The sequence below is a fragment of the Agelaius phoeniceus genome, chromosome 17, assembly GCF_051311805.1.
Source record: "Agelaius phoeniceus isolate bAgePho1 chromosome 17, bAgePho1.hap1, whole genome shotgun sequence".
NCBI classification, from domain to species: Eukaryota; Metazoa; Chordata; class Aves; order Passeriformes; family Icteridae; genus Agelaius; species Agelaius phoeniceus.
In genome coordinates, this window is record NC_135281.1 from 13611916 (window position 1) to 13635519 (window position 23604).

Genomic DNA, 23604 nt, shown 5'->3' on the forward strand with positions numbered 1-23604 from the left:
ACACTTGCATGAGGAAGGGCACTCCACAGTGTCTCTGTAAGCAGTAACTGAAGTTTCTAATGGTTATTTTCCAAAACATCCCTCCAAATACTTCATTTCTGTCTAATAATTATAAACTGTGTTAATACCACTGGACCTCCCACATGCAGAGCACCTGAGCAAGAGGCAACGGCTGCAGCAGATTAGGTGCAAGGAGAGCACTGCTCGGGCAGGGATTTCCCCTCTGGGGCAGCAGGACCTTTCCCCTCAATAGTTTGCTGTCCCCTAATCTCCCAGCTCTCCTGCCCAGAGCTGCAGATGTTTGTCAGTGCACAGACAAGCTGGAAAGGCCCAGCTGGTTGTGGTCTTGGGGCACAGCTCAGTGTGTACATTCCAAGCTGAGATTTTGCTGATCACAATCAAAGGCTGAGATCCTTATCTGATGGCCTGTGCCTGATATCTGCTGCTTATTTTGTAATATCCCACGAACTGCTCTCCCAACAGCGCCAGAATCTGGGATTTCAGCTGAGAAATCCAGCAAGTTCAAACCTGGGAAACTGGTTTTTAATTATTTTCCTTTTATCCCAGTAAACCACAAGAAAGGCTGGATTCCCTGCAGCTCCTGCTGTGCTCCTCCCAGGGAGCTTGTGCAGGTGTAGGCCCACACTCCTGCAGCATTTGGGGGGATGCTGGAGTTGTTGTGGCAATACAATATTAAAGGAGGATTAATTAGATTTATGCTATTTATTTGGGCAGCTGTTCAGTAGATGAAAGGAAGTCTAATGCAAATGAAATGAATAAGCCTGAAGAGGCCAATGTCCAGTCACAACTCCACTCGTGTCCCTCAGCACAGCTGGTGCAGAAATGGGCACATTCCTTTGGCAAAAATGAGGCATTTGAAGATTCCATCAGCTGAGCTTTCCCTTTCAAGTGTTGCCAGTAGATGCACAACATATACATGTGCTTTTAAAAGACTTTTATTTTGAACTCAAGATGTGAATCTATGGCATTAAGAAAAGCAGAACAATCCTTTATTTAGCTGCACCTGCACCTTAATGCCTAATGAGTTTAGCCTGATGGAATCCAGACCTCAGGAAGGATTATAAATTCTCATTTGATTTCATTTACTTCTAAAATACCTTAAACCAGCTGCACCAGTCCAGAATCCAGCCCTTCTTTCTCTATCAGTTTTCCAAGTGTTGAATCTTTTGCTGTCTTAAGTGACTTTCTGCTATATAATGATACTGCAATAGTAATAAAAAACAGAGCAGCTTGGAAAAAAATAATGTAGTAGGAGATAACTAGCACATAAGCTTAAAAGCATCAGATTATGAGCACAACTTTCATAAAGTTCTTTTGGCCCTGGAGGGAAGATTTGGAACTCACTCTCCGGACACCAGAGGTACCTTTAGCCATTTCTGTCTGTTTTGTGTAAACACATCAGAGATGCTCAGGTAGTGACCTTCCCAAAATTACTGACTCAGGCTGTTTATTATGAGTAGTAGCTAATTTATCAAATTATTTAAGAACATATTACTTTGCTGCAGTGTAGATACTGGAATGCAAGGGAAAAAATTGATCCTGTTACATCTCTGAATGATCAAACCATTGCATTGAAGAATTAGTGTAACAAGATTTGATTTTAATTTGCATGTCCTCTGTGCATGCCAGCTGCAGATTGAGGTGCCTGTGCCCCCAGCAAGCTCTCATTTTCCTCCAAGTCCTTCCCTTGTGGGCTTTCTCCCCATTTTAGGTTTGCCTGTGGCAGTCTCTCACACTGCCTCTTATCTCCCCTGGCTGGATACACTTTATTTCTGACCAGATCTGCTCAGCCACTTCTCTCTCCTTCCTTGGGGATGTTTCCATTTGCTCAGTGTGTACAAGCAATCAGGGCAGGCTGCTGGTTTTTGCATCAGTGATATTTTGAGACCTGCTCAGTCTCAGAGCAGGTTGCAGGAAGCACCTTGGGCCCCATTTGTCAAGTGTCTGGACTGGGGGATTATTTTTCTCAATAAACATTATTGCCACTTAACTTTTCTCCCTCTTTGTGCTCTGCAACCTCTTCCCTCTTGAGACACCCATCACCCTCCTGCTTTCTCCTCCTCCCTTTTCTGTGCTGTGGCTGCCACCCCAGCCTGATCCTCATCAGGAATCCTCCCCAGGCTGCCACTATCTCCGTGACCCTTGGATGCCCTGGCAAAATGTGTGACTTGCAATTCACACCTAAGGCTGGCACAGCTTTCCTGGGAAGTTGGCCTGGCCAGATGCAGCTCCCAGGGAATCAGCCTTGCTGTCCCCTGAATGACAAAGTCAGTGAGCAGTGTGATGTAGCCCTCATCTCTGCTCAAAGGGGGGAAAGGAAAATGTGCTCCTGCATCTTCCCATACCTCCCACAGCTGCACCCAGAGGATGTGGGGGATGTGTTAGGCAGCAGCAGCCTTTGCTCTCAGGCTGTGTCATTCCACACTGTGCAGACAGAGGAAAGAAAGCAGGAGCAGTGATGAGCTTCTGCCTGTCCTTTTGCTCACTGCTCAGTTTGGCTGCAGGGACATTTCTAGAGCAGGGTGTGGAGCAGAGCTGAGGCTGCCTTTGGGTGCTGTGCACTCACCTCAGCCTGCCCTGTGCACCCAGGGTCCCTGCAGGAGCTGCTGCCCAGGTGCATTTTCAGGTACAGAGAGACACAACAGCTCTGCTCTGTCAGGGATCAGCACCAGCCTGGGTTAACCCCCATCCCAGAGCCAGCACGAGAGCTCGAGACATCTGTGATGGCCACAGCCCTGCCCAGCTGGGGGGACACAGGATTTACAGCATCAGCACAGTCCCCAGCTTGCCTCTCTGGAAAACAGCCACCCACAGGGTTTTGGGAATGGGAGAGCTGGTGGGGTGAATCCCCAGCTCAGCACTGTCCTGGGTCCCCCCCTTTGCTGTGAGAGGAGGAAGAGAAACAGGAGAGCCTGGAGAGGGAGGCCCTGCAGGAGATTTCCTAATAGTGGATTCCAGGAGGATGAAGGTAGAAATAGAGGCAGTCTGTCAAAAGGAACAACTTCATGAACTCCCATTTTTTTTCTTTTCCCTGTCACCCCTCCCTGAATTCGCCATTCCCTCACACCACTGAAATCCCACAGCAATCCTCAGTGCATTACAGCAGCTGCAGATGGATTGCAGCTCCATGTGCTGCTGTGTTTCACGTGACAGGGCTGTGAATAAGGTATTCTGTAGAAACACAACTCTTCCCTGCTTATTTAACTTTGCTTTCCCCAGATACACATGCAGACACAGCAAACAGCACCAGGAGCCACACCACCATGGGTCTGTTTACTATTAGGAGAGTTTTGTGTTCTCAGAGCAGTCCCAGGTGTAAATTTTTCACAATACCTTTCATCTCGTCTGGCTCTGCTTTCAGCAGAGAAACCACAGCCTGAGCGGGCACCCATCAGGGCACACTCGGGAAAGAAAATGGATTACCTGTGCTTAACCTGCCCAGAAATTTCATGGATGTTCTTTAAAATGAAATGGTTTTACCATCCAGCATTGCCTCAGAGCGTCTGCAGAGAAATCCCAGCAGGGAACGTCTCTGAATTCAGACAGCAGCATTGCACGATTCCCTCTGTCATTTCCTCCCCAGTGACTGTTTCCCCCTTTGCCATCTACCATACTTGGGAATTTTAACTTAAAGGACTCCTGGGTGACACATGGGGCGAGAGGATGTGGTGACTCTCAGCATCCTCTGGTCCCCACACACATTCCATGGTGGCTCCTGGGGAAGCAGGTGGTTCCCTGCCTGGCCTGGGTACCACATGAACCCCAGCACTGGAGGAACACCAATTTAGGAGCACCAGGAAGGGAGAAACACCCATTTCTGTCCTGAGCAGCCCTTGCTAGCTGAAGTTTGACTGAGTCAGGAAGAACTTGCTGCTGTTTGGGAGATAATTAAACCCATCTTCCCTCGCCCGGCTGTTTGCACACGCACAATGATACCATTGTTCAGAGTCATGCAACACACATGCTGACATTAAAGTGTTTAATCTTGTACTACAGTATTCCATTATTTTTTGGACATCTGTACATGATAGAAAGGCTACGTATTAAGGGATTTGTTGACAAAGAAATGGCTAATGCTGATACATGTGTGGACTGAAAGGATCTTTCCAAGTTGTGTTCTGCAGTAGGGAGGCTGCTGCTTCCCAGGCCTGAAGCCTGGCACAGATGTGATATGCACTGTTGCTATTACCACTTTTCAATTTATAACAAGGAGTCAGTGTTCAGAAGAATTTTGGAAGCTCCCTGCTGGGTTTGTGGCTAGGTGGTCTTGCTGGCAATACCAGCTCCATGCTGAAAGCTGAACAAATGAAGTGATGGCTAAAGGGAGAATATTAACTCCAGAGGGTTTTTTTTCCCCTTTCGAAGCAAAAATGCTCACCCCAGATCACTTTGCAGAGTGAACACTAAAGAATTTCCAACCTCTGGGTTTGGGGATAGGGATTTATGGAGCCTGGTTTTCATCTTCTTTGAAATTAGTGCATTAGTCCTGCTCTCCACCCATGGATGGGGCAGGACTTTGCCCTGGCAGACACTGAATTTACCATGCAAGAAAGAGTTTATCACCTCCTCCTCCCTCTCCCTGGCTGTAAAATGGGTCCCTGAGCAGGGAGCAGCTGGGTGCAGGTTCCCTTCTGCTGAGCTCTGCCTTGGCTCAGAGCAGCCCCTTCAGCAAAGGGCACACGGGGACAAGGCACCAGGGCAGGGCCTGGGCAGATGAGCCCAGAGCCCCCCAGGCATCTGGGGGTGCTGAGCCTGTGGCACAAGGACAGGCTGTGTTTTCAGAAGGGGCAGGATGGCAGCAATCCCTGGTGATGGGTTGCATTAATGAGTTATAGAAAAACCACAGGCTATTTTTCTAGTAAGCTTATGTCACAGATCAGAATCTAGGCTGTATTTGTTTTTCCTTAGGTTTCTCCAAAAACCTGCTCTAGCTTCTAGATGACTTGGAGAGCTGCAGATATTCCACGTAAAAGGCCTGCCAAATACTGTTTTTATCACTCTTCAAAAAAAATATTTAAAATATATCCCTTCACACACCCCAGGACATTTGCTCTACTCCATTTATAGAACTCCCAATTTATATTCTTCAACTATTTCTCCAATTATTTCTGTAACTGCTGCTTTAGCTGCCTAATGTCAGCATGTAAATCATGAAGCTGAGAGAATGAAACAGATGAAAACCAATCACAGAACTTTGCTTTCCCAAATTCTTGTCATTATAAATTTCCTGCCACTGCCCCTGTAACTCTTGCTGTCAAGGACAATGAGGAGGGAAACTTGTGCCTTTGCAGGCTGTGGCCTGGCATGACATTATTGCAATAATCTTTATTATAGTCCCCCTTTTCCTCAGAAAAATATAAGGACTGACCTCACATTTCTTGCTCAATCAGGCGCCCTGCTGAGCCCAGTGGGCTCTTTCAGCTGCACAGACCGCTGGATCCTTCCCCTAATTGGTTTCCTCCTTCTTGAACCTCAGCAACATAAGGAGAAAAGGCCTATATTTCATAAGTGCCATGGTTTTATCCACCAATTTAGAGACAAAGAAGTGCAATTTATAGAGGGAACATTTAATGCCTCTTCATTAGAAGCCCATCAAGAGGTCTCGAATTTTGGCATCCTGAAAATTTACAGCTCAATTTCACAACCAGCAGCAGCAGCCCCGAGCCCCAGGGGTGGCCCTGGCCTCCCTCCTGCCGTGCTGGGAGGTCCCTGCTCCTCCTGCCACGCTGCTCTGGGCAGCTGGGGCGGGCCAGGATCCACCCAAAGGATCATCTTTTGGGAAAGGGGACATTTTTTTCCAGTTGGATACACTTCCCAAGGGAGACAGGAGTGGAGCTTCCCTGTGAGACACGGGCCGGTGGGGCTCAGGTGGAGCTGGTTTCTGGGAATCTCTGCACTGAAATGATGCAACAGAGCTTCTGGAGCTTTGGCTTCGGTCTCAGGGGTGACAATGGAGGGAAAGAAAGGTAAATTTTCTCGGAAAATTCAGATAAGACTTTGCACTGCTGGATGCAAACGTGTCAGTCAGAGTCCAGCTCACTGAGGCCGAGATCCACCCTGGATCTCAGGACAGCCCAGGCAGCCTCAGCCGCCTCTGAGGAAACAGAGCCCGTGTTCTGTAGCTCTGCAGCTGCTGGAGAGAAAGCAGGTAAAGACTGTCCTACCCTCTAAACTCACCACACAGGCAGACTCTGAAAACCTGTGAGACCTTCATGCCAGTGTGGCAGAGTTTTTTTGGCATCTGAATCTCTGAGGGGTTTCTCAGGCAGCTGCTGATGGCTCAGCAGCGGCCTGGCTGAGAGGCTGAGGCAAGGGGGTGCTGTCTTTTGGAATCTATTTTCCTTTGACTTATCTTTCAGTCTCAGGAATTCAGGACCTTTAATCTATTTGAGATTAAAGTCCTTAACAAATCCCTTCTGGCCTTTTTTGGGAGTGAAGAAGTTACAGACACCCTACTGCACATTCCTTCTGGTGCCTTTTTCCATTGTAAATGAGAAACAAGTAGCTCTAATTGTTCTAAGCACTACAATAAATGAGACAACTGCTCTCAAAGTGCCTTATAAAAACAATTAACATATTATCAGGTGAAAGCGTTTACAAGAAAATTTAAGTTTTTACTTGTTTATATATTCAAAGTGTATTCTAAGTGCATCACCCAAATGTGCCAGGGAGGAAGAGGTGTGGAATTACCAAAGCTTTCCCAGTTTGGCAACCTGAGAACAGAGTCTATTCATCTAATGTTGAGTTTCTTTCTGAAAAGCAGTTTTTTGCATCTTCAGAAAAGAAGAGAGTAAAAATACCTAAGCAGAGAGATTGGCCTCCTGTGAAATCCATTGAAATCAGTGAAAATATTTCTATTGACTTCCCTGGCATTTAGATAAGCTCTTTAATTCTTCAATAATAATTATTTTTAACACTGTCATTCAAAAACACTGCAAGTTGTGCCTCACCATAATCCTTGTGTGACAAGGCAGGCCTGGCTACCAGCAATCCCTGACACCACCCCAAAGGTCCAACCAGGTTTGCAGAATTAGCTCAGGGTGGCTTTGCACTTGCCAGCAGAGATTCACAAAGGGGCTGCAAAGAGTTGGAGTTGGTTTATTTTAACCTCAACATACTTTGCTGTGAAAATGACCAAACATGGGATCAGTTGGTTTCCAGCTTTATGTTGATGTGTCATTTGCTTTGGAAGTTTGGGCACCTGGGGTGATAAATCAGGACCTCAAGGTTTTCTGTCCAATATTATTTTTTTGGTACAGGCTTTAACTGTATTGCTGCAAGTTCTAAATATCAGCAGCCACACTGTTTCATCCCTGCCTGCTAATGTTTATAAGTTCTGTATCTTCAGCACACGCCAGGACAAGCACCCAGTATTTGTTGACATTTTATCTCCAGCTTTCCCATATTTTTGGATCTGATACCTGGCTGCTTCACACCTGAGCACATGTACCCATCCTGTTTGCTTCAACCATCCCTGGCAGTTGCACAACTGTGTCCTGCCCCCTCTTGCATCACCATCAGCCCACAACAGAGCCTTGGAGACACAAAGGACTTCAGAAGGCTGGGAGCCCTCTCTGTGTCAGATAGAGCAGCACTCAGATCCTGCTCAGATAGCAAGGCCAGGCTTTCAAAGGTGCTGATACATGACTTGCATATTTGTGACAGGTGTGGCCAAGCCACTGATAACCACCAGCTTGAGGTATTCCTTGTTTGGGCTGCATCACCTTAATTGTTCCCCCACGAATTTTGGTGTCTTGCTTATTTTCTCATGCATCTGATGTCCTCCTCCACCCCACAGCTCCCATTGTCTCCACCTTTCCCAAGGACTGTGCCAGGGGAGTGCCTGATGATCCTCATCCCCCATAGCCCCAATTAACTGCCGCACTCACCATGCCAAGGGTTGTTTGACACCAGCAGTTTTTGAGCCCTGTGTTAAATTAGGCCTTTTAGCTAGGCCAGATTAAGCCCTGTGTTAAATTAGGCCAAATTAAGTTAGAATTTGTCTGCAGTGGTTGTGCCTCCAAAGTGCAATACTGCTTCTAAGAAAGAGGAGAGGCTCTCACGCATCACCTGGGAGTGACTTTGGAATGTTTTTTAAGGAGAGGAAATGCCCTGTTTTCCCACAGTCAAGGCACACAGTCTGTTTCATAGCAGAATTATTTTTCAAGGGTGTTCTTCCTTTTCCTATTTTACAACCTTTGATTGCACATCCAGAGTTTTGGCTTCCTCTCCAAGCAGCTGCCTTGCCAAGGCATTTGAATTGTGAGCTGGAATTTCCAATGTTTGAAATTAGCATCTGGGCTAAAACCATTCACCAAAGCCTTTGGGTAGTAGATTTGTGAGAACTATGAGCCTGGGACAAAGATGAGTTGAAGTTCTGTGGGCAGAAGGGCTATGAAGCATATCCAGCAAATAGTCAAAATGCTTGATTTGTTTTAAGGGAGCATTTAACATTAATTTAACATCAATGATGAACAAACAGCTGAGATTAAATCCTTCAAGGATGACCAAAAAGTTCTTCTCATGGTCATTGTGCCAATAGGGATCATGGATTTTATACATCTAATGGAGGAACTGCAAAATCACATCCAAAGAGCTGCAGCAATTCTCTTGAACTGTTTCAGTGAACACTTAAAATACCAAATACCACTATTCCCCCTTGCCTTTTTTTTTTTAAGCTCTCCCCCCACGCTCCCCCTTCCAACTCCTCAGGTAATTAACTGGAAATGACCCAGTTGCAGCATTGTCAGAGGTCTAACACCCATCAAACCCAGGAAACTCAGGCTCCTTGAATGCTCCCCTGCTTACCCCGTGCTGTTGTGCTTAAGGTATTACAGGGGTCTGCAAAAAGTGCTTGATCAGATATACTGTACCACATGTTCCCAAATACCAACACACAGCAGCATGACTTGGGGATAGGATTTCAGCCTTCATAATGAAGAGTCTTGCTTTTATGAGTTCGAGTCAGACCCTTAACGTTATTTTAACATAGATTTTGGTGTTTAATTATGTAATAAGATTTACTGCAGTCATCTAACAGATGTTGATTCAGGGTCAGTGTTTCTCATAAATTAGTTCTGAAAGGATTTGTTACTTCTGGGTCAGCAGATAGGTCCAGAGTGCAAAGAAAAAGGGGAAAAACAATAAACACTGAGTTGAAGGGTTTCTTGGGATTCTTTCTTCAGTTACATATCCACATATTTTCATGATCTTAATGACTATAGCCACAGGAATGTTTGCTTTAACACTAAAGATGGCTCAGGCCAAAACCCTATATCCAAACATCTGCAAAGCATGGGAAAGTTCAAACTTTGGGGCTCTTTATTTTATGACCCTGGCTGTTAATTTTTCATACTAACACGACACATTTTTTCTAGGGCTTAGCAGTGGGAATTGCTGTGAACTTTAGCAGCACCCCAAAAAGTTTCATCTTCATGTGCTTGTTGTCAGACCTTGTGTATAAAGTGCAGCTAAAGGCCAGTGTTGGTTGATGTAGCTGTCATCACACACGTCCTGAAAAACTGCACCCACCTTCCTCTGGAAATTCAGCCTTCCCATGTCTTTGGAAGCAAATCATATTTGTACATCCTACTGCTAACAGCTGCAACTAAACCCACACAGCATTATACTCATTCTTCTACATTTGTGGTTAAAGGAGGGATTCCATATTAAAAGTATTTTTCATTCCATTTTAATTTAGTTGCAGATAAATTCCTTTAAAACTGAAATTATGCTCTTTATATCTTATTCTGTTAGGAGTACTTTGGAGGAGAGGGATTGAGGCTCGTTTAATAGTGCTGCTAGCACGTCCAGGGCAGTTGTAGCCTGCCAAGTCTTTCACAAACACTGGTGAATATTCACAATATTCCTCCACATCAGGGTATGAGACACTAAATGTCGCCCCTTAGATGTTTTAGTAGAGGTGCAACAGAGACTGCTCAACACATAAAACCATTTGCTAAACTTAACCACCTTTGCCTTGGAAAGTGTAGAGGTTTCATACCTAAAAATCTCCTCTAAGATGAATCCCAGCTATGAGTAAGAGCTCTGCAGCATTTCCCTGAGCAGCAATCACACAGTGGCAAACTGGACTCCTCACAGAAGGGATGCGAGAGAGGAGGAAGAGTCCATGGCCAGAGGCTGAGCCTCAGCCAGCAAAGCAGCTCTGAACCTGCTCCATGCTTGGACACAGCCCTGCTCCCAGAGCGTCCCCAGCTCTGTCCCTGCCATGGGGACACCCTGCCCAGGGCTGATCTGTGTTTGTACCATGCAGAGCTGTCAATTTAAACAGCACTTTCCAGAGTCGGGCTTGAAACTCCTCTTTTTTTCAGGAGTAATTCCCTTTAAGTCAATGGATTTACACAATGGATTTGCTGCTGCCAGAAGCAAATCAGGCCTGTAGGAAGACACACATTCCTCGCCAAGGAAATCTCAGAGCTAACTACTTGAATTGTGCACTCGAGCTGCAGAGAGGTCAAGTGGACAGACGACAGGACTGGGACATATAGGAAGTCCCTGGTTCAAACCTCAGCTCTTAAAATGTCATGCGTTGTGACCTTGGGCGAGTCAGTTCATCCCCTTATAGCTCCATTTCCCCCTTTCCCTTTGTCTGACTTGTCTGTTTAATTTGGAATTTGTTCCAAGAAGGGTGCCTTGCCTCATGTGTTGGGCTGGGGCACTGACACCTCTCCTCCCCCTTGCTGCAGGACTGGCTTGAAGTCTCACTGACCCCCTGCTTCCGTGCCACAAGCAGGGTCACAGGGGACCACCAGCTTCCATCAGGGGACAGGCAGGCCTGTCACCCCGTGGGACAGCACACATCCCAACACCGGCCTGGGAGGATCTGGCACTTGCTATTTCACAGTCAGGGTTGGGAGGTGGAAGGAAGCCCTCACTTTGAACAGTTGCTTCACAGCCCTGATCACTAAAGATCCTTTAGAATGAAAGCTTGGACCCTACAGAGCGGAGCCGGGAGCTTGTGATGAGTTCAGCTGGCACCAAATGTGGGTCACGGGCATGAAAAGCCTCAAGGGCTGGAATTTGTGTCTATAGAGTGTGGGTATGTGTGTGTGTGACTGTCAGGAGCAGAGCCAGGCCAAGAACCAGCACTCCTGAAAAGCCCCATCTGTTTGTCTCAGCTCCTTCCCACAGCAGCTCGGTCGTTATCGGTGGCAAATGTCCAGAGTCACTTGTCAAGCACAAAGCTGCCAAAAATCATTAAAACACAATGGCCCCCTGTGCCAGCCAACTGTAAAACTGTTCCAAAGGGAGCCCGATAAACACATATATGCCCATAATAGCCCAGATAGAGGCAGGTATTTCCTCTGTGCTTTAGTGATCTGAGCAGCCCCTGAGATGCTGCGATCAGATATTCTCGCCCTCCTCTGTTGTGGCAGCTCAGAGGGTGTTTGCTGGCGAGGGGAAGGGGAACAAAGCAGGTGCCTAATGGGCTGTTTTCTGTTCCAGTGGAGCATGACAGAGAGTTCCACCACCAGCGCTGCCACTACCGAGAGTTCAGGTTTGACCTCTCGCGGATCCCCGAGGGGGAGGCGGTGACGGCGGCCGAGTTCAGGATCTACAAGGATTTCATCCGCGAGCGCTTCGACAACGAAACCTTCCAGATCAGCGTCTACCAGGTCCTGCAGGAGCACCCGGGGAGGTGAGGCACCCACAGGGACACCCTGCCAAGGGCACAGCTCCCTGTTCCTGCAGGGAGTCACGGCCAGGGCTCTCAGAGGGCCTGGTGCCATCAGCACCAGTGGCTGGGTTTGGCATTGGGGCGTGCAGGAGATCCCAGGGATGCTGCTGCAGCAGCTTCTGAGTGTTGTGATGGGGGCAAAGGTGCCCTGGGAGCCTCCCTGTGCCCCAGGGAGCATCCCCAGCACTCCTGCTCTGCTCTCTGGGAGCACTCAGTAGCCTGGCCGTGTGCTAGTGCAGAAAAAGTATCATGAACCAGGAATATCTCAAGATTTCTGGAAGTACTCCCCCCTTCCTCCTGCCTCTAATGGATCCTGAGGTGGCAAAGCCAAATACTTCCTTTGGAATTGTAGCTTAATTACTAGCCCTTATTATCAAAGGCATTCGAGCTCCCTAATTAACAAAGACAGATGACACCATGCTTTTTATATTGACTGATTGTTTTGCATGTGCAAAACTACAAGATGAGCTATTAAATCCCTTCCAAGCAATTATTAATGTATGCCAAGCTCCCTGACAAATCCTCCAGGGAACTTGAATAAGAACATATGTTCAATTTTCTCATCTGGTTTTAGTTCCAATTAATCAGCAATCCCAAACCACTTATCAAAGGCACTTAGTTTCATTTACACAGATTTCTTTCACATACAAATCCTACCAAAAGTGAGATTGCATTTATTTATGTGAAAAGTATTTACAATCACATTCTGGTCAGAAGTTATTCTTTAGGACTACTAAATGTGGGCTAATAATACTACAGTTCTAATTTAAGTTTATGAAAAGAGAAACACTAGGGATTTAAAAAGTGGAAAGTCCAAAAGGCTAAGAAAAAAAAGTATAATCAGGACTCTGGCTTTATAGTTTTATAAGAACTAATAAAAATGCAGAAAAAATTGAAATATGTCAGGAAACCTTGTCAACTTTTTTTTAATGGTGAGAATTTCTGCCGGCTTTGCTGGATGGTAAAAATATTTAACCACTTGTGTGTTTTCTTCCACATCTGAAATTTTGATTTTATAGCTTAAAACTCATGGTTCTCCTGGCATTTCTAATGATGCAATTATTTGCAGTGTTTGGGGACTGTGCTAAAACAAATCTATTTTTATCAAACAGTGGTAATTTGAACTGTGCATTTGAACCAGGTCTTCCTTAAAGGAGAAGGCAACAAGCCAGAGCTGTGCACAGGACCCATCAGATGTCCTGCTCACCCTAAGCATTTCAGTTTATTCCCTCTTAGGCCATTCCAGAGGCAGCAGCCTCCCTTTGCTGCATTTCTTGAGAGGGTTATTTAGGTGCCAGCCTGCAGGGATGACTTTCCAGTCTTTGGAAGAGCAGAACCTGTAGATGTGCTGGCAGAGGAGGAGGCACCAGCCTGTGTGCCAGGGCACTGGGGAACTGCCAGGAGCCTGTTCTTGGGCTAATGACCTTCCTTCCTCACCACAGGCCAGGGCAGTTCCCCCTCGGGCCCTGATGAGTGAGGTGCCCACAAGGAATCTCACTGACAGAGTCAGAACGAGGTCTGATATCTTAATTTTACCATGGTGCATCCAAAACTTTGTTACAACTTTGTTTAGAAAGGGTGGGAAGGTGCTGCTGGGGAGCAGCAAATGCTTCTGCAAACTCTCTCCTCCACTAATTCCTACTCCTAAAGGAAAAAAAAAAAAAACGTATGCAAAGGGTGGGCATATACATCAACCACTGTCTGGAAGAGGTGAGGAATCTTGCTAATTATACAGATGTTCCAGCCACAAGACTAGATGCAATTTTACTGCATCATATTCACCACAGCAACACTATTTTTAATGAGTGCTCATGCATATTCCCCTTTTGCATACATTTTGGCACGGGCTATGGCGAGTTTTGAACAGTTTGTCCTGAAAAAATATTCCTGTTGGTTTGGATTGACCAAAGGTAAAAATATTGTCACTACCATTTGTAAAAATATTTGCTCTTTTTCTGCATTTTTCCACTGACATTTTCCACCCGGCTCTGTCACAGCCCAGTCATCCAAGTCAGTGTGTCATTGGGCAAGTGGAGAAAGAAAACAAACTCTCTCCAGTGTTGATCAAAAAACACCCATTGACTTTGATGCTTCCTTGGCTGTTTGTCTCATCCTGAGCTCTGGAAAGTCAGCCCCATCTGACGTTGTTAGCAACAAGAGCAAAACAAAGCCAAACCCTCCCCCCCACGCGGGAGGGAAACCTCTGCTGCCTTCGGGTTTCCTTCTGCCAGGGCTCTCCTGGCACAGAAGCACTGCTGGAATCGCCTCTTGAGACCTGACCCTGAAATTCTGCGGGCTGTGCAGTGCCCGAGGCACAGCAGCTCCTGCCAGGGGCAGCTCAGCATCCTCTCACACAGAGCAGAGGGCAGGACAGCTCCCAGAGCACAGGGAAAGCTCAGGCTGAGGGGGACTGTGGAGATTTTCCTCTGTGAGAGGTGCTGCAGGCAGGGTTTTCAGTGAAACCACAGAAGAGCCTCCAGTTTGGAGGGTGTGATGGTGCCCTCAGCTCACAGAAAGCAGAGGTATGAGCAGCTCAGCAGTTAATGACTTCACGAGTTCAGGCAGGTCAGAGGTATCTAACCAGCAACATCTCTTGTGTGCACTTCATTGTCAGTGAAAAATACAGGCTTAGGTGTTCCCAGAGAACAGCTGCACCCCCAGCAGACTGCTCCTGAAATCCTGCCCCCCAACAGCTCCATGTTTGCAGGGTGGAACCTCTCCCCCATCCACCTGCTCAACCTAACAACCCTGGCAGCAAAAGTGAGGGCCCAGCCCTCCCTTTGCAGCAGATGAGATGCCACTAGACTTTGGACTGCCAGGAACTACATCTCTGTCAGACTGGAGATATTATTATCCAGGTGTTTGTAGGAAATCAGGCTAAATGATCAAATGTTCTTTCTGACTTTTCCAAATCTTTCCTTGCAAGGCAAGCTCTTCAAACTGGCAGCATCTCCTCGATAAAAAGGCGTGCACAGCATTCTTTAGGCACACAGCATCAGTTATTCACTTTAGGCAAACAAGTACATTCATGAACAAAAATGCCCCAAATATCACAAACACTGATGATGTTTTAACTGGTATAACATGCCTCAAAGCTTTCAAGTGCATAGCTCAAAGTCCAGTGACTCATGTCCAACTTCTGTTTGGACGTCGTGGCTCACTCACCCAGAAGCCTGGGAAGGGGTTTGACAAAGCCAGTTCCTGACTTGAGAGCAGCAGGACATCAGTCCAGGTTTGAGGTGACAAACTCCTCAGTGGGAGCTGAAGGTGGCCATGGGGAGCCAGGGGCTGCTCAAGTCTCCTCTCCCTGGAAAAGGAGGGAGAGCAAAGCAGATCCCAGTGCTCAGTCAGGGCGTCCTCCTCAGTTAATGAACCTGGAGCTGCAGAAAAAATGCAGACTGTAGAGCTGCCCTAAAGCTCAGAGCTCGATCCTGCTTCTCTGTCTGCACCTTTTGAAGCTGAAATACCTCATCCCAGAGTTACATTTCCTATTTCCTTGGACCCAGCTCTTGCACTGCAGAGTGAATCCCAGCCCCTTTGAAGTCGATGGGAGTTTTGTTACTGGAGAGAATAAAACCAGGTACTTGACCAGCCTTTGGTAATTGAAATGTAGTTGTTACATGTTCACTTTGTGGCCATTATGGATTTCAGGGCTTCAAAGGCAGTGATTTGAATGCTCATGTTACCAGCCCTACAGAAAAATCAGATCTTGCAGGATGCATTCCTGGGTTTGACTTGCAGCTGGAACCCTTTAGCTTGAGCTTCAAACTACAGCACTGCTGCAGCAGATCAAACCTGAGCCCCTCTCCAGACCCCTTTCTGCCATTCACTGGAGTCTGGTTCAATGTTGTGGGTTGAAACATGTAATTCTAGTACCTAAGAAAGGCTTAGGCCCACCCAGCCCATAAAGCAGATGTGCCTTCTTTTTGGGGCTTTTTTAAGTGCCAGTGTGAGCATTCTGAGGATGGTGCAGCACAGCACAGTTGGATTTAATGATGTGCCCCAGCACCATGACAGTATCTACAAATACCAACAATAAATTTGATTATAATTTTTGGTGACTTGTCCGTCATTTATCTCTCAGCAAGTAACAAGGGAACTTGAGCATAGAGATCCTGCAGCTCTCCAAGAACAGAGTGTATCTGGTTTTCTCCTTCAGACCATTCCTAAAAGCCACTGCAGCCCGCAAAACCTCTGACAAATCTTGAACTTAGCAAGGCACAACTCTTCACAGGCACTTGAGGAGCTGCAGGAGGCATTTTGCATACCCCAGTGGGTCCTTGCAGGGGAAGTGATGCACTGATGAACAGCCCCTCAATGCTGAGCAGAAACAGCTGTACAGAAAGTGTCAGAGATGTGTGTAAAACCTCATTTCTCCCAGCACTGTTTTTACAACAAGCTTCATGTTTAGGAAAGATGTTGCATCTCAGTAACAGACCCCTATTGCCACTTTTAATCAGCCTTTGAGATCTAGATCTTACCCTTCTCCAACACTGTCTAAGAAAGGCAACCCAGCTACTTGAAACGCACAAAGCAGAATTAAGAATCTGCTGCAATTTTAAAATGAATTTAATTTTTCCCCTAGATTCAGCAGAATTTACACAGATCTGTTTCACTACCAGTACAGCCACTTTTCAGGCCAATCCTTGGAAAACACCCCTAGCAAACTGAATTCCTGCTGTGGACATCCCTTCACCTGGCAGAGCCCCAGGGCTGTGCTTGGCTGGTGGCTCCTGCCTGGGGGCATGGGGGGAGCTTTTATCAGTGGGGAGAGCTTTCACCAGTGGGGAGAGCTTTCACCAGTGGGGAGGGAGAGGGAAGGATAAGCAGGGGATCCCAGGCACAGGGAAAGGAAGGTGTGGGAGGAGGGCTGCATCAGGTCTGTGTACAGAGGGTGTTGCAAACGTGCCAGGGAGAGGCCCAGGGAGATCCTGGGGCCCTCTCAAAGTAGGAAAGTCTGAAAAATATTTTCCTAAGCTTGTCTTTGGACAGCTGCAGCTGACTTTAAGCAATGACACCAAGCAAGCTGGAATCTGGATAGGGCAGGTTTTTAATCCAAACAGATGTCTTCTAACCCCACATCTCCTCCCACCCTGCCAGGATGCCCTTTCTGCCTTCTCCTCCCTCCACCTGCTCAAACCTGGACATGAATAACCCCTTCCCCATGCCACCTCTGTCCTGCCTGCTGGAAAACTTGCCCTGTGCCTGCAACCCAAGCAGCCCCTCTAGGGTTAGAATAAGAGTCGAGAGGAGAGGATTGTGCTCCTGCCTTAGACACTGTGGTTTACATGCTGAATCAAGGAGAATTCAACATATCCATGCCTCAAGTGTTTCCCACTTTAAAACAGAAGCAGGAGGGTTAACCCACATTTGTAAAGCCATCCAAAGGCTGTTGCAAGGTGCCTCTGTATGGCTTCTGTTTAAAGCACTGATATTGGAATTCCTGCAGGCAGAGGGAGGCATCAGGGCAGCCCAGCTGCCAGGGGTGCTCTTTGGGCTGAGGGATTCCCTGACCCTGATGCAGGCAGGGACCAGAGCCAGGGGAGCCCGGGGGCTGCTCCCAGCACAGAGTGCTGCCTGGTCACAGGAATCACCTTGTCTTACAGTGTAATGGAAATTGTCACCTTCACTGCTGCTGTCTGTCCTTTTTCCCATTTATTTTTATCCCACTTGGAAGTGCTCATTAGTGTTTACTGCCACTTGTAAGCAGCAGTTTGAAATAACAGGGCTGATGAGCAGGATGGGGACAGTGAGTGAAGAAAACAGGCGTAAAAGCAGGGACTGTTTGGCAGGAGGACTGTCCTAAAATAGTGTGGACCTTACAGCATTATAGTCTATAAATGCAGAGTTTTATCTCCTGTTCCCTTGCCAATGCAGAATTTCTGTCTCTGATGTTTTTATCCATGTTCTCCTTGTGCCCCAACTCACCAAGGCAAGTGGTTGGGGCAGATGCAGCACTTCTCATTTTTGGGTATATTTCTACTGTTTATGGCTTCAAACCAAGCTGCATCCCAGGGACTAAAAAAGTACCCCAGCAAAAAGCAAAGAAGCCATAAATATTATTTTCATAAAGCTTCATGGTTATTCTTTCTCTTGTTTCAGAATTGCCATGTTGCAACAATTCCCTTTATCCCACACCTTCCCTTCCCTGCCTTATTCTCTGATTTCTGTGCTCACCCCCACTTTCCTCACTTCTTCCAGCCCTTTTCTCTTCATTAAATATTTGTGATCCCTTTCCTTACCACCATCAGCCCTTTGGCAGGTCAGCCCTTCCACCTCCATAGCTCCAGCTGCTTCCCAGACACGATCTCACATGCATCCTGCCCAGCCACCCTCACGCTGCAGTGCTGGTTACTCAGCCCTGAGCCCAGAGAACAAGTTCACTCAGGAAGTTTCACAGACCACACAGCACTTACATGACCTGTAGACAAATTTTTTTGGGAGTGCTTTCTAACAGGAGGTGACTCTCCTGTCTGGCATCCAGTGTGAGACACTACCAAAGACATCAGCAGGCAAATGCCAACCTCCTGTCTTCATCTCAGGCTCCACTGAGAGCCTGGTGCTTGAGACAGGCGAGCAGAAAGCCCCAAATTTTATCATTGCTAAAAGCTCTGACACTCCCATTGATGTCAGCTCTTTGAACACTGAGCCATTTTGATGTGGTCTCAACAGAACATACTTGTGGTCTGGACCCAGACTTTGTAATTTATGTAACTCTAATCTAGACATTAACATTTCCATGTCCCAGCTTAATTTTTCTGTAAAAGGAGGATCATGTGCCTTTCCTATCTCTTGCTCTGGAAAAAGAGCAAGTACAGTTTCTTGCATGCACTGAAATTCTAAAATGAAGGAACTGAATGCAGGGCCTGGAACCAGAGGGGTTTTTTGCCTCCTTGCTGCAGAGCCATCACTCACACTGCTCCAGGAACCTGCTCTGTGAGAACACAGTGGGAAGGTGAGGTACAGGAGTGAGATGTGCATAGAAACCTTTTGTCTTTGGGCTCAGATCTTTATCTCTCAGCTAAAACTCAAAGCAGCCACATCAGTTAGACTGAACCAGTGCTGCCTTCTGTGACAAGTCATTAGATGGGAGCCCTCAGAATAAATGTTGTTTAAGTCTTAGCAGAACAACATTTCTTTGCTGTGTTTACTGTGTCTTGTCCAACAAGGATATCTCAAGGGCTGGCTGCCTATTAGCTGGTGATTTAATGCTGTTTGCCTGTCTTTGGAGAGCAGGACATTCCACTTAAAGGAGGTTTTCTTTTTGAAAAGAACAAGAGGTTTCTTTTCATCTGAACAGGAGCCACATCTCAGGAGCCTCTGCTTGCAGCACCAGTGAGGTTCTGCATCCCACCCTGGCCGTGATGGTGGGCCAGGGCAGAAAGCACTAACCCAGGAGTGCTTGAACTCCTCCAAAGGGCATCCAACACGGGGCTTTTTTGGGGTCCAAATGTTCCAAGTGTGTGTGGGAAGGACATTTCCCTTCAGTGGGTCCCTTTGATCTCTCTCACTTCGGGCTTCCCCTCCAGGCCTATTGTTTGCACATTGCTGTAACTACAGGAAAACAAATGTATTATACAATTTCCCAGACTGACTCACCCTGGTACTTGATGCCTCATGTAGTCTGCTTACCCTGATTGCATCATGTCAGCATGGGAAGCTTAAAAGCTGTTTTTTCTGAGTAATAATACTGCAGCTGAATAGTAGCTAAAACAAAACAAAACAAAAAATTATCATGATTGCTACTATCATCAACCTGCAAACTACAAGGGGAGAAAACCAAGCAAGCCAAATCCCTGTTAACCAAACCTTGTGTGAATCATGAGTTCCAGTCAGGGGCCATGCTGAAATAATGGACTTTGTGAATAAAACACCCTTTACTCCTGGAAACTTGGCCTCAGCCACTGGGACGGGCCAATCCATGCAACTGCCTGGTCCCTGGCTCCTGTGGGATGTGTTTGGGTCAGTGTGTTGTAAACAGGGCAGGGTGGGAGGTGTCCTGCACTGTGGGAACGGGGCCACTGCTCCTGGGTGGGGATGGAACCCCAGGAGATTTGTCCTCTGGTTGGAGTTCAAGCTTCTTGCATTGCTGTAACTAATGTGAGAGGGGTTTTACCACGTCCTGTTTAACTTCAGATTTCCTAGGAGCAAAGCTGACTGAGCTCCCAACACCTGCCTTGAGCATTGCTGCCCCACAGCCCCTCCTGGCCAAATCCACCCACTGTGGCTCCCAAACATCCCCTGAACAATCCCACAGGATCCCCTCTGCCTTAGCAAGGAGGTGGTGCAGCAAGCCCAGCTCTGGTGTAGGGCTTCTGCCACAAACCAGACTTTGCTTGAAAGCAGGCACTGATTGCACCCTCAGCAGCACCGGCTGCATATTCAGCCATGGGGTACCCAAATCTGTCCTCCTAAAGGGAAGAAACACAGAATCCTCTTACACCCTGAGCCTTGTGCTCACCTGCTCTGCAGGAACTCATTTCAGAAATTTAATTTCATGCAAGCCAGCACAATCAGAGGAGGGTGGTGACACCCCTTAGCTCACAGAGGAAAGCATCACCTCTTACACACTCTGGCCCACTAAGGTTGAAAGGAAAGATAAACAATAAAAGCATTGCAAAAACCCCTCCATTCCTGTTCTGTGTGGGGCAAAAGCTTCTAATTTCTTGGTATGTCAAAGGGGAAAGAATCACTAAAAGCTGTGAGTCAAAAGCCCTTATGCCAACAGCTCTCCTCAGATTCATCTCTGATCACTTGATGTTTCATGCAAACAAGAGGCACCGTGTAAACCAAGCTGAATATACATATTTGCACTGACAAATCTATAGTGACCAAATTCATAAGGCCTTTTAAAGCTTTGAGGATGTGATTAAAGGGTTTTTCAAGGATAGTTCTTTATTCAAAAGGATATAATTACACTTGAACAAGTTATCATGTTTGTTCACTGCAGGCACAAAGCAGCTCTTACAGGACTTGTCTAGACACTTCCAGCACTTGTCTTTGTTCTTCTTATAAAGTAATTTTTTATAAAAGAACTGCAACAGCATCCATTTTTTAATCTGAGTTTTATCTCCTCCTTTTCTGATTAGAGAAAACTCCTTCCTTTACAGAACCTGCATTTTCTCAAATTTTAGTTTTTCAGAAATTTGCCAGGAAACATCTTGTAAGTCTGAAATAATTTCACCTTTTTCAAAAGAACGGAATCTCTCTTTTTAGGATCTTTTCCATTTTCTGATATTATTTCTTCAGCTAGAGTAACCCAGCAGTGGCCTTTAAAAAAAAAAAAATACCCAAGCAATGAATTGAAAAAAGATTGTGACCCACAGCAGTGCAGAGGGTTATTGCCTCAATCAGTTATCTGTAACCTCAGATGAGCCAATTTAAAAAAAAAACGTATTACATATGATAATGTATGCACACCATTGTTCCAGCTGGCTTGCACCAAGACTACAGTTATGCATAAAAGTCAGGAAATTATGTGTGGAAAGGCTAATGAGCAGCATTGTCTGCCCAATTACCGGATTTGCATATGCAAACAGTAATTCCACAGATCTGGGCCCGGCAAAAGTTTTTTTGAAGTTGCATCAGGAGCTCAAGGTTAACAGCAAAGTAACCCCAAACCAGCTCAGCTCTGCTTCAACCCATCCTCCCATTCTTGAAGAGAATAGAGGAGAAATTTCACCTGAGGGTGGTTGGAGGGCAACACAAACCAGCCCCGCTCTGCCTATCACTGAAATCAATCCCAACCCCATGTGCTGCCTAAAGAATGTTTGTGGAGACTCCAGTGGAAATCCTGGCTAACTGGGAATTCTGCTCTTTGTTTCAGGGATTCAGACCTGTTCCTGCTGGACTCCAGGACGATCTGGGCTGCAGAGGAAGGGTGGCTGGTGTTCGACATCACCGCGACCAGTAACCACTGGGTGGTGAATCCCCAGCACAACCTTGGCCTGCAGCTCTCCGTAGAAGGCATTGATGGTGAGTGTCACACCCCAGCAGAAACCAGGGACTTTGTTTCATGATTCACAGCCAGGGGAGGCACTAAATATCATGTGCTGTAAGTACAGCAGGATTTTGATGCGACACTTTATGCTCGGGCAAGCCTCAAGGCTTTAAGTGAAGTCAAATATCAAAGTAAATCAAACCCATCCTTTCATTGTATCTGCAGTTACATGATTTGTAATCATGAAGCAAATACAGTCTATTAAAAAATAATCATAGAAAATAAGTGAACTGAGAGCCCTTTTCCCACTCTCTCTGGTCAGGCTGCCTTGCAGGGCTTCTCCAGGAAAGTGTCAGCTGTCCTTTGGCATGTTTGATTTGTGGCTGACAAGGCCTTAGCAAAAGGATCACAAAACCATAATGTGGATTTAGCAGCAGCACTCAGTATCTTGGGACAGAATAATCCTTGATATCACCTCTGCATTGCACAGCAGCACCCAGACATCCCTCAACAGCAACAAGGAGAAACATTAAATTTCCCACTGCCACACTCTCCTTGCCTTATTTGTAAAGAATTGATTTAATTCTACAGAGAAACCTACTAATTGTCTTTTACCAAAAATCAAATTATTCTAGAGCCCAAGATGAAGTATGATGATGAAATCATGATGATTATCAGGGATGATAATCAAAGTTTTGTACAAAGTTATCAGGTATGGTGGTGGCAATATGCAGCAATAGGCAAAATGCCTCCAAACATTTGTTTCTCTCAGCTGAGGTATATCTGGAACTCTGTCAGCATTTCATACAAGGCATTTTTATTTTAAGCTAATAACCTTCCAGTGGGAATTTAGTGTTCCTATGGGCTGAGTTTTATGGCTCCTTTTATAGGATCACTTCAAATTATAGGTTGGTGAACTTGAAGAAACCCCTCTAAAGAATGCAGGAAAAGCTAATGCTAAGCGGATTTGGGCTAAAACAATTATAATGTAGGACTAGTTAATGTAACTTTTACACAGAGATATAAAATGAAGTTAGCTGTGCTGAGCTGCTCTTGTCAGAAGCAGCTTTGCCCCTTAAGGCAAGATCTTTGGAGGGTGGATGGCATTCCCAGGAGTTATCCTGGCTGCTGCCAGGATGAAACCAGGATGAAACCAGGATGAAATCAGGATGAAATCAGGATGAAACCAGGATAAAACCCTCACCAGTCTGTCGTGCTTGCAGGACAAAGCATCAACCCCAAGCTGGCGGGGCTGATCGGGAGGCAGGGCCCCCAGAACAAGCAGCCCTTCACCGTGGCCTTCTTCAAGGCCACCGAGGTGCACCTGCGCAGCATCCGCTCCACGGGCGGCAAGCAGAGGAGCCAGAACAGATCCAAAACACCAAAGAACCAGGAGGCATTCCGGGTCTCCAACATTGCAGGTACAGCACAGCTGGCTGGGACCGCGGCTCTGGCTCTGGGATGGCGTGGGAATGGTTTCACCCACGTTATCTGTTTGTTGTCCCTTTGGGCACCACTGGTGTGAAACCGTGCGGGGTTAGGGTTGCTCCAAAAATGTCAGCTTCAAAAAACATTATTTTCCCTATGTTAGATTGAGGGGTTTCTTAATTCAAATTTTAAAAAATACCCCAAGCACCTAATCAGAAAAACTCCTTTTCTCCCATATGAAATAAATTCTCATTTTGAAATGGAAGATAATTATGTTAAAACAATCAGTGATAAGTGATCAGTGTATCTGAATCCAAATGCTGTTCTTTTTCAGGGCTCATGATTTTAAGTTTAGCCCCTAAAAAGCACAGTAGTCCCAAAATTCTTGCATAGAGAAGAAAACCCATTCATTCTCAGGATAACCACGGCTATTCTGGGGGGAGCTGTGCTTCCTAATTTGGAAGAAAACTCCATCAGGCATTTGAAATAGAAATGTGGCTTAATTATGTGATACCTC

The 23604-nt window shown here is 46.3% G+C and overlaps 1 protein-coding gene across 1 annotated transcript in view; it reads left to right on the forward strand.

Annotated features, from left to right (window-relative positions):
- BMP7 (bone morphogenetic protein 7) overlaps nucleotides 1-23604 on the forward strand; it is a 41675-nt gene that overhangs the window by 13227 nt on the left and 4844 nt on the right. The window contains exons 2-4 of the mRNA XM_054644443.2: nucleotides 11488-11680; nucleotides 21546-21694; nucleotides 22883-23080. Of these exons, the coding sequence (XP_054500418.1) occupies nucleotides 11488-11680; nucleotides 21546-21694; nucleotides 22883-23080 (540 nt within the window). The remainder of the gene's footprint in view (nucleotides 1-11487; nucleotides 11681-21545; nucleotides 21695-22882; nucleotides 23081-23604) is intronic.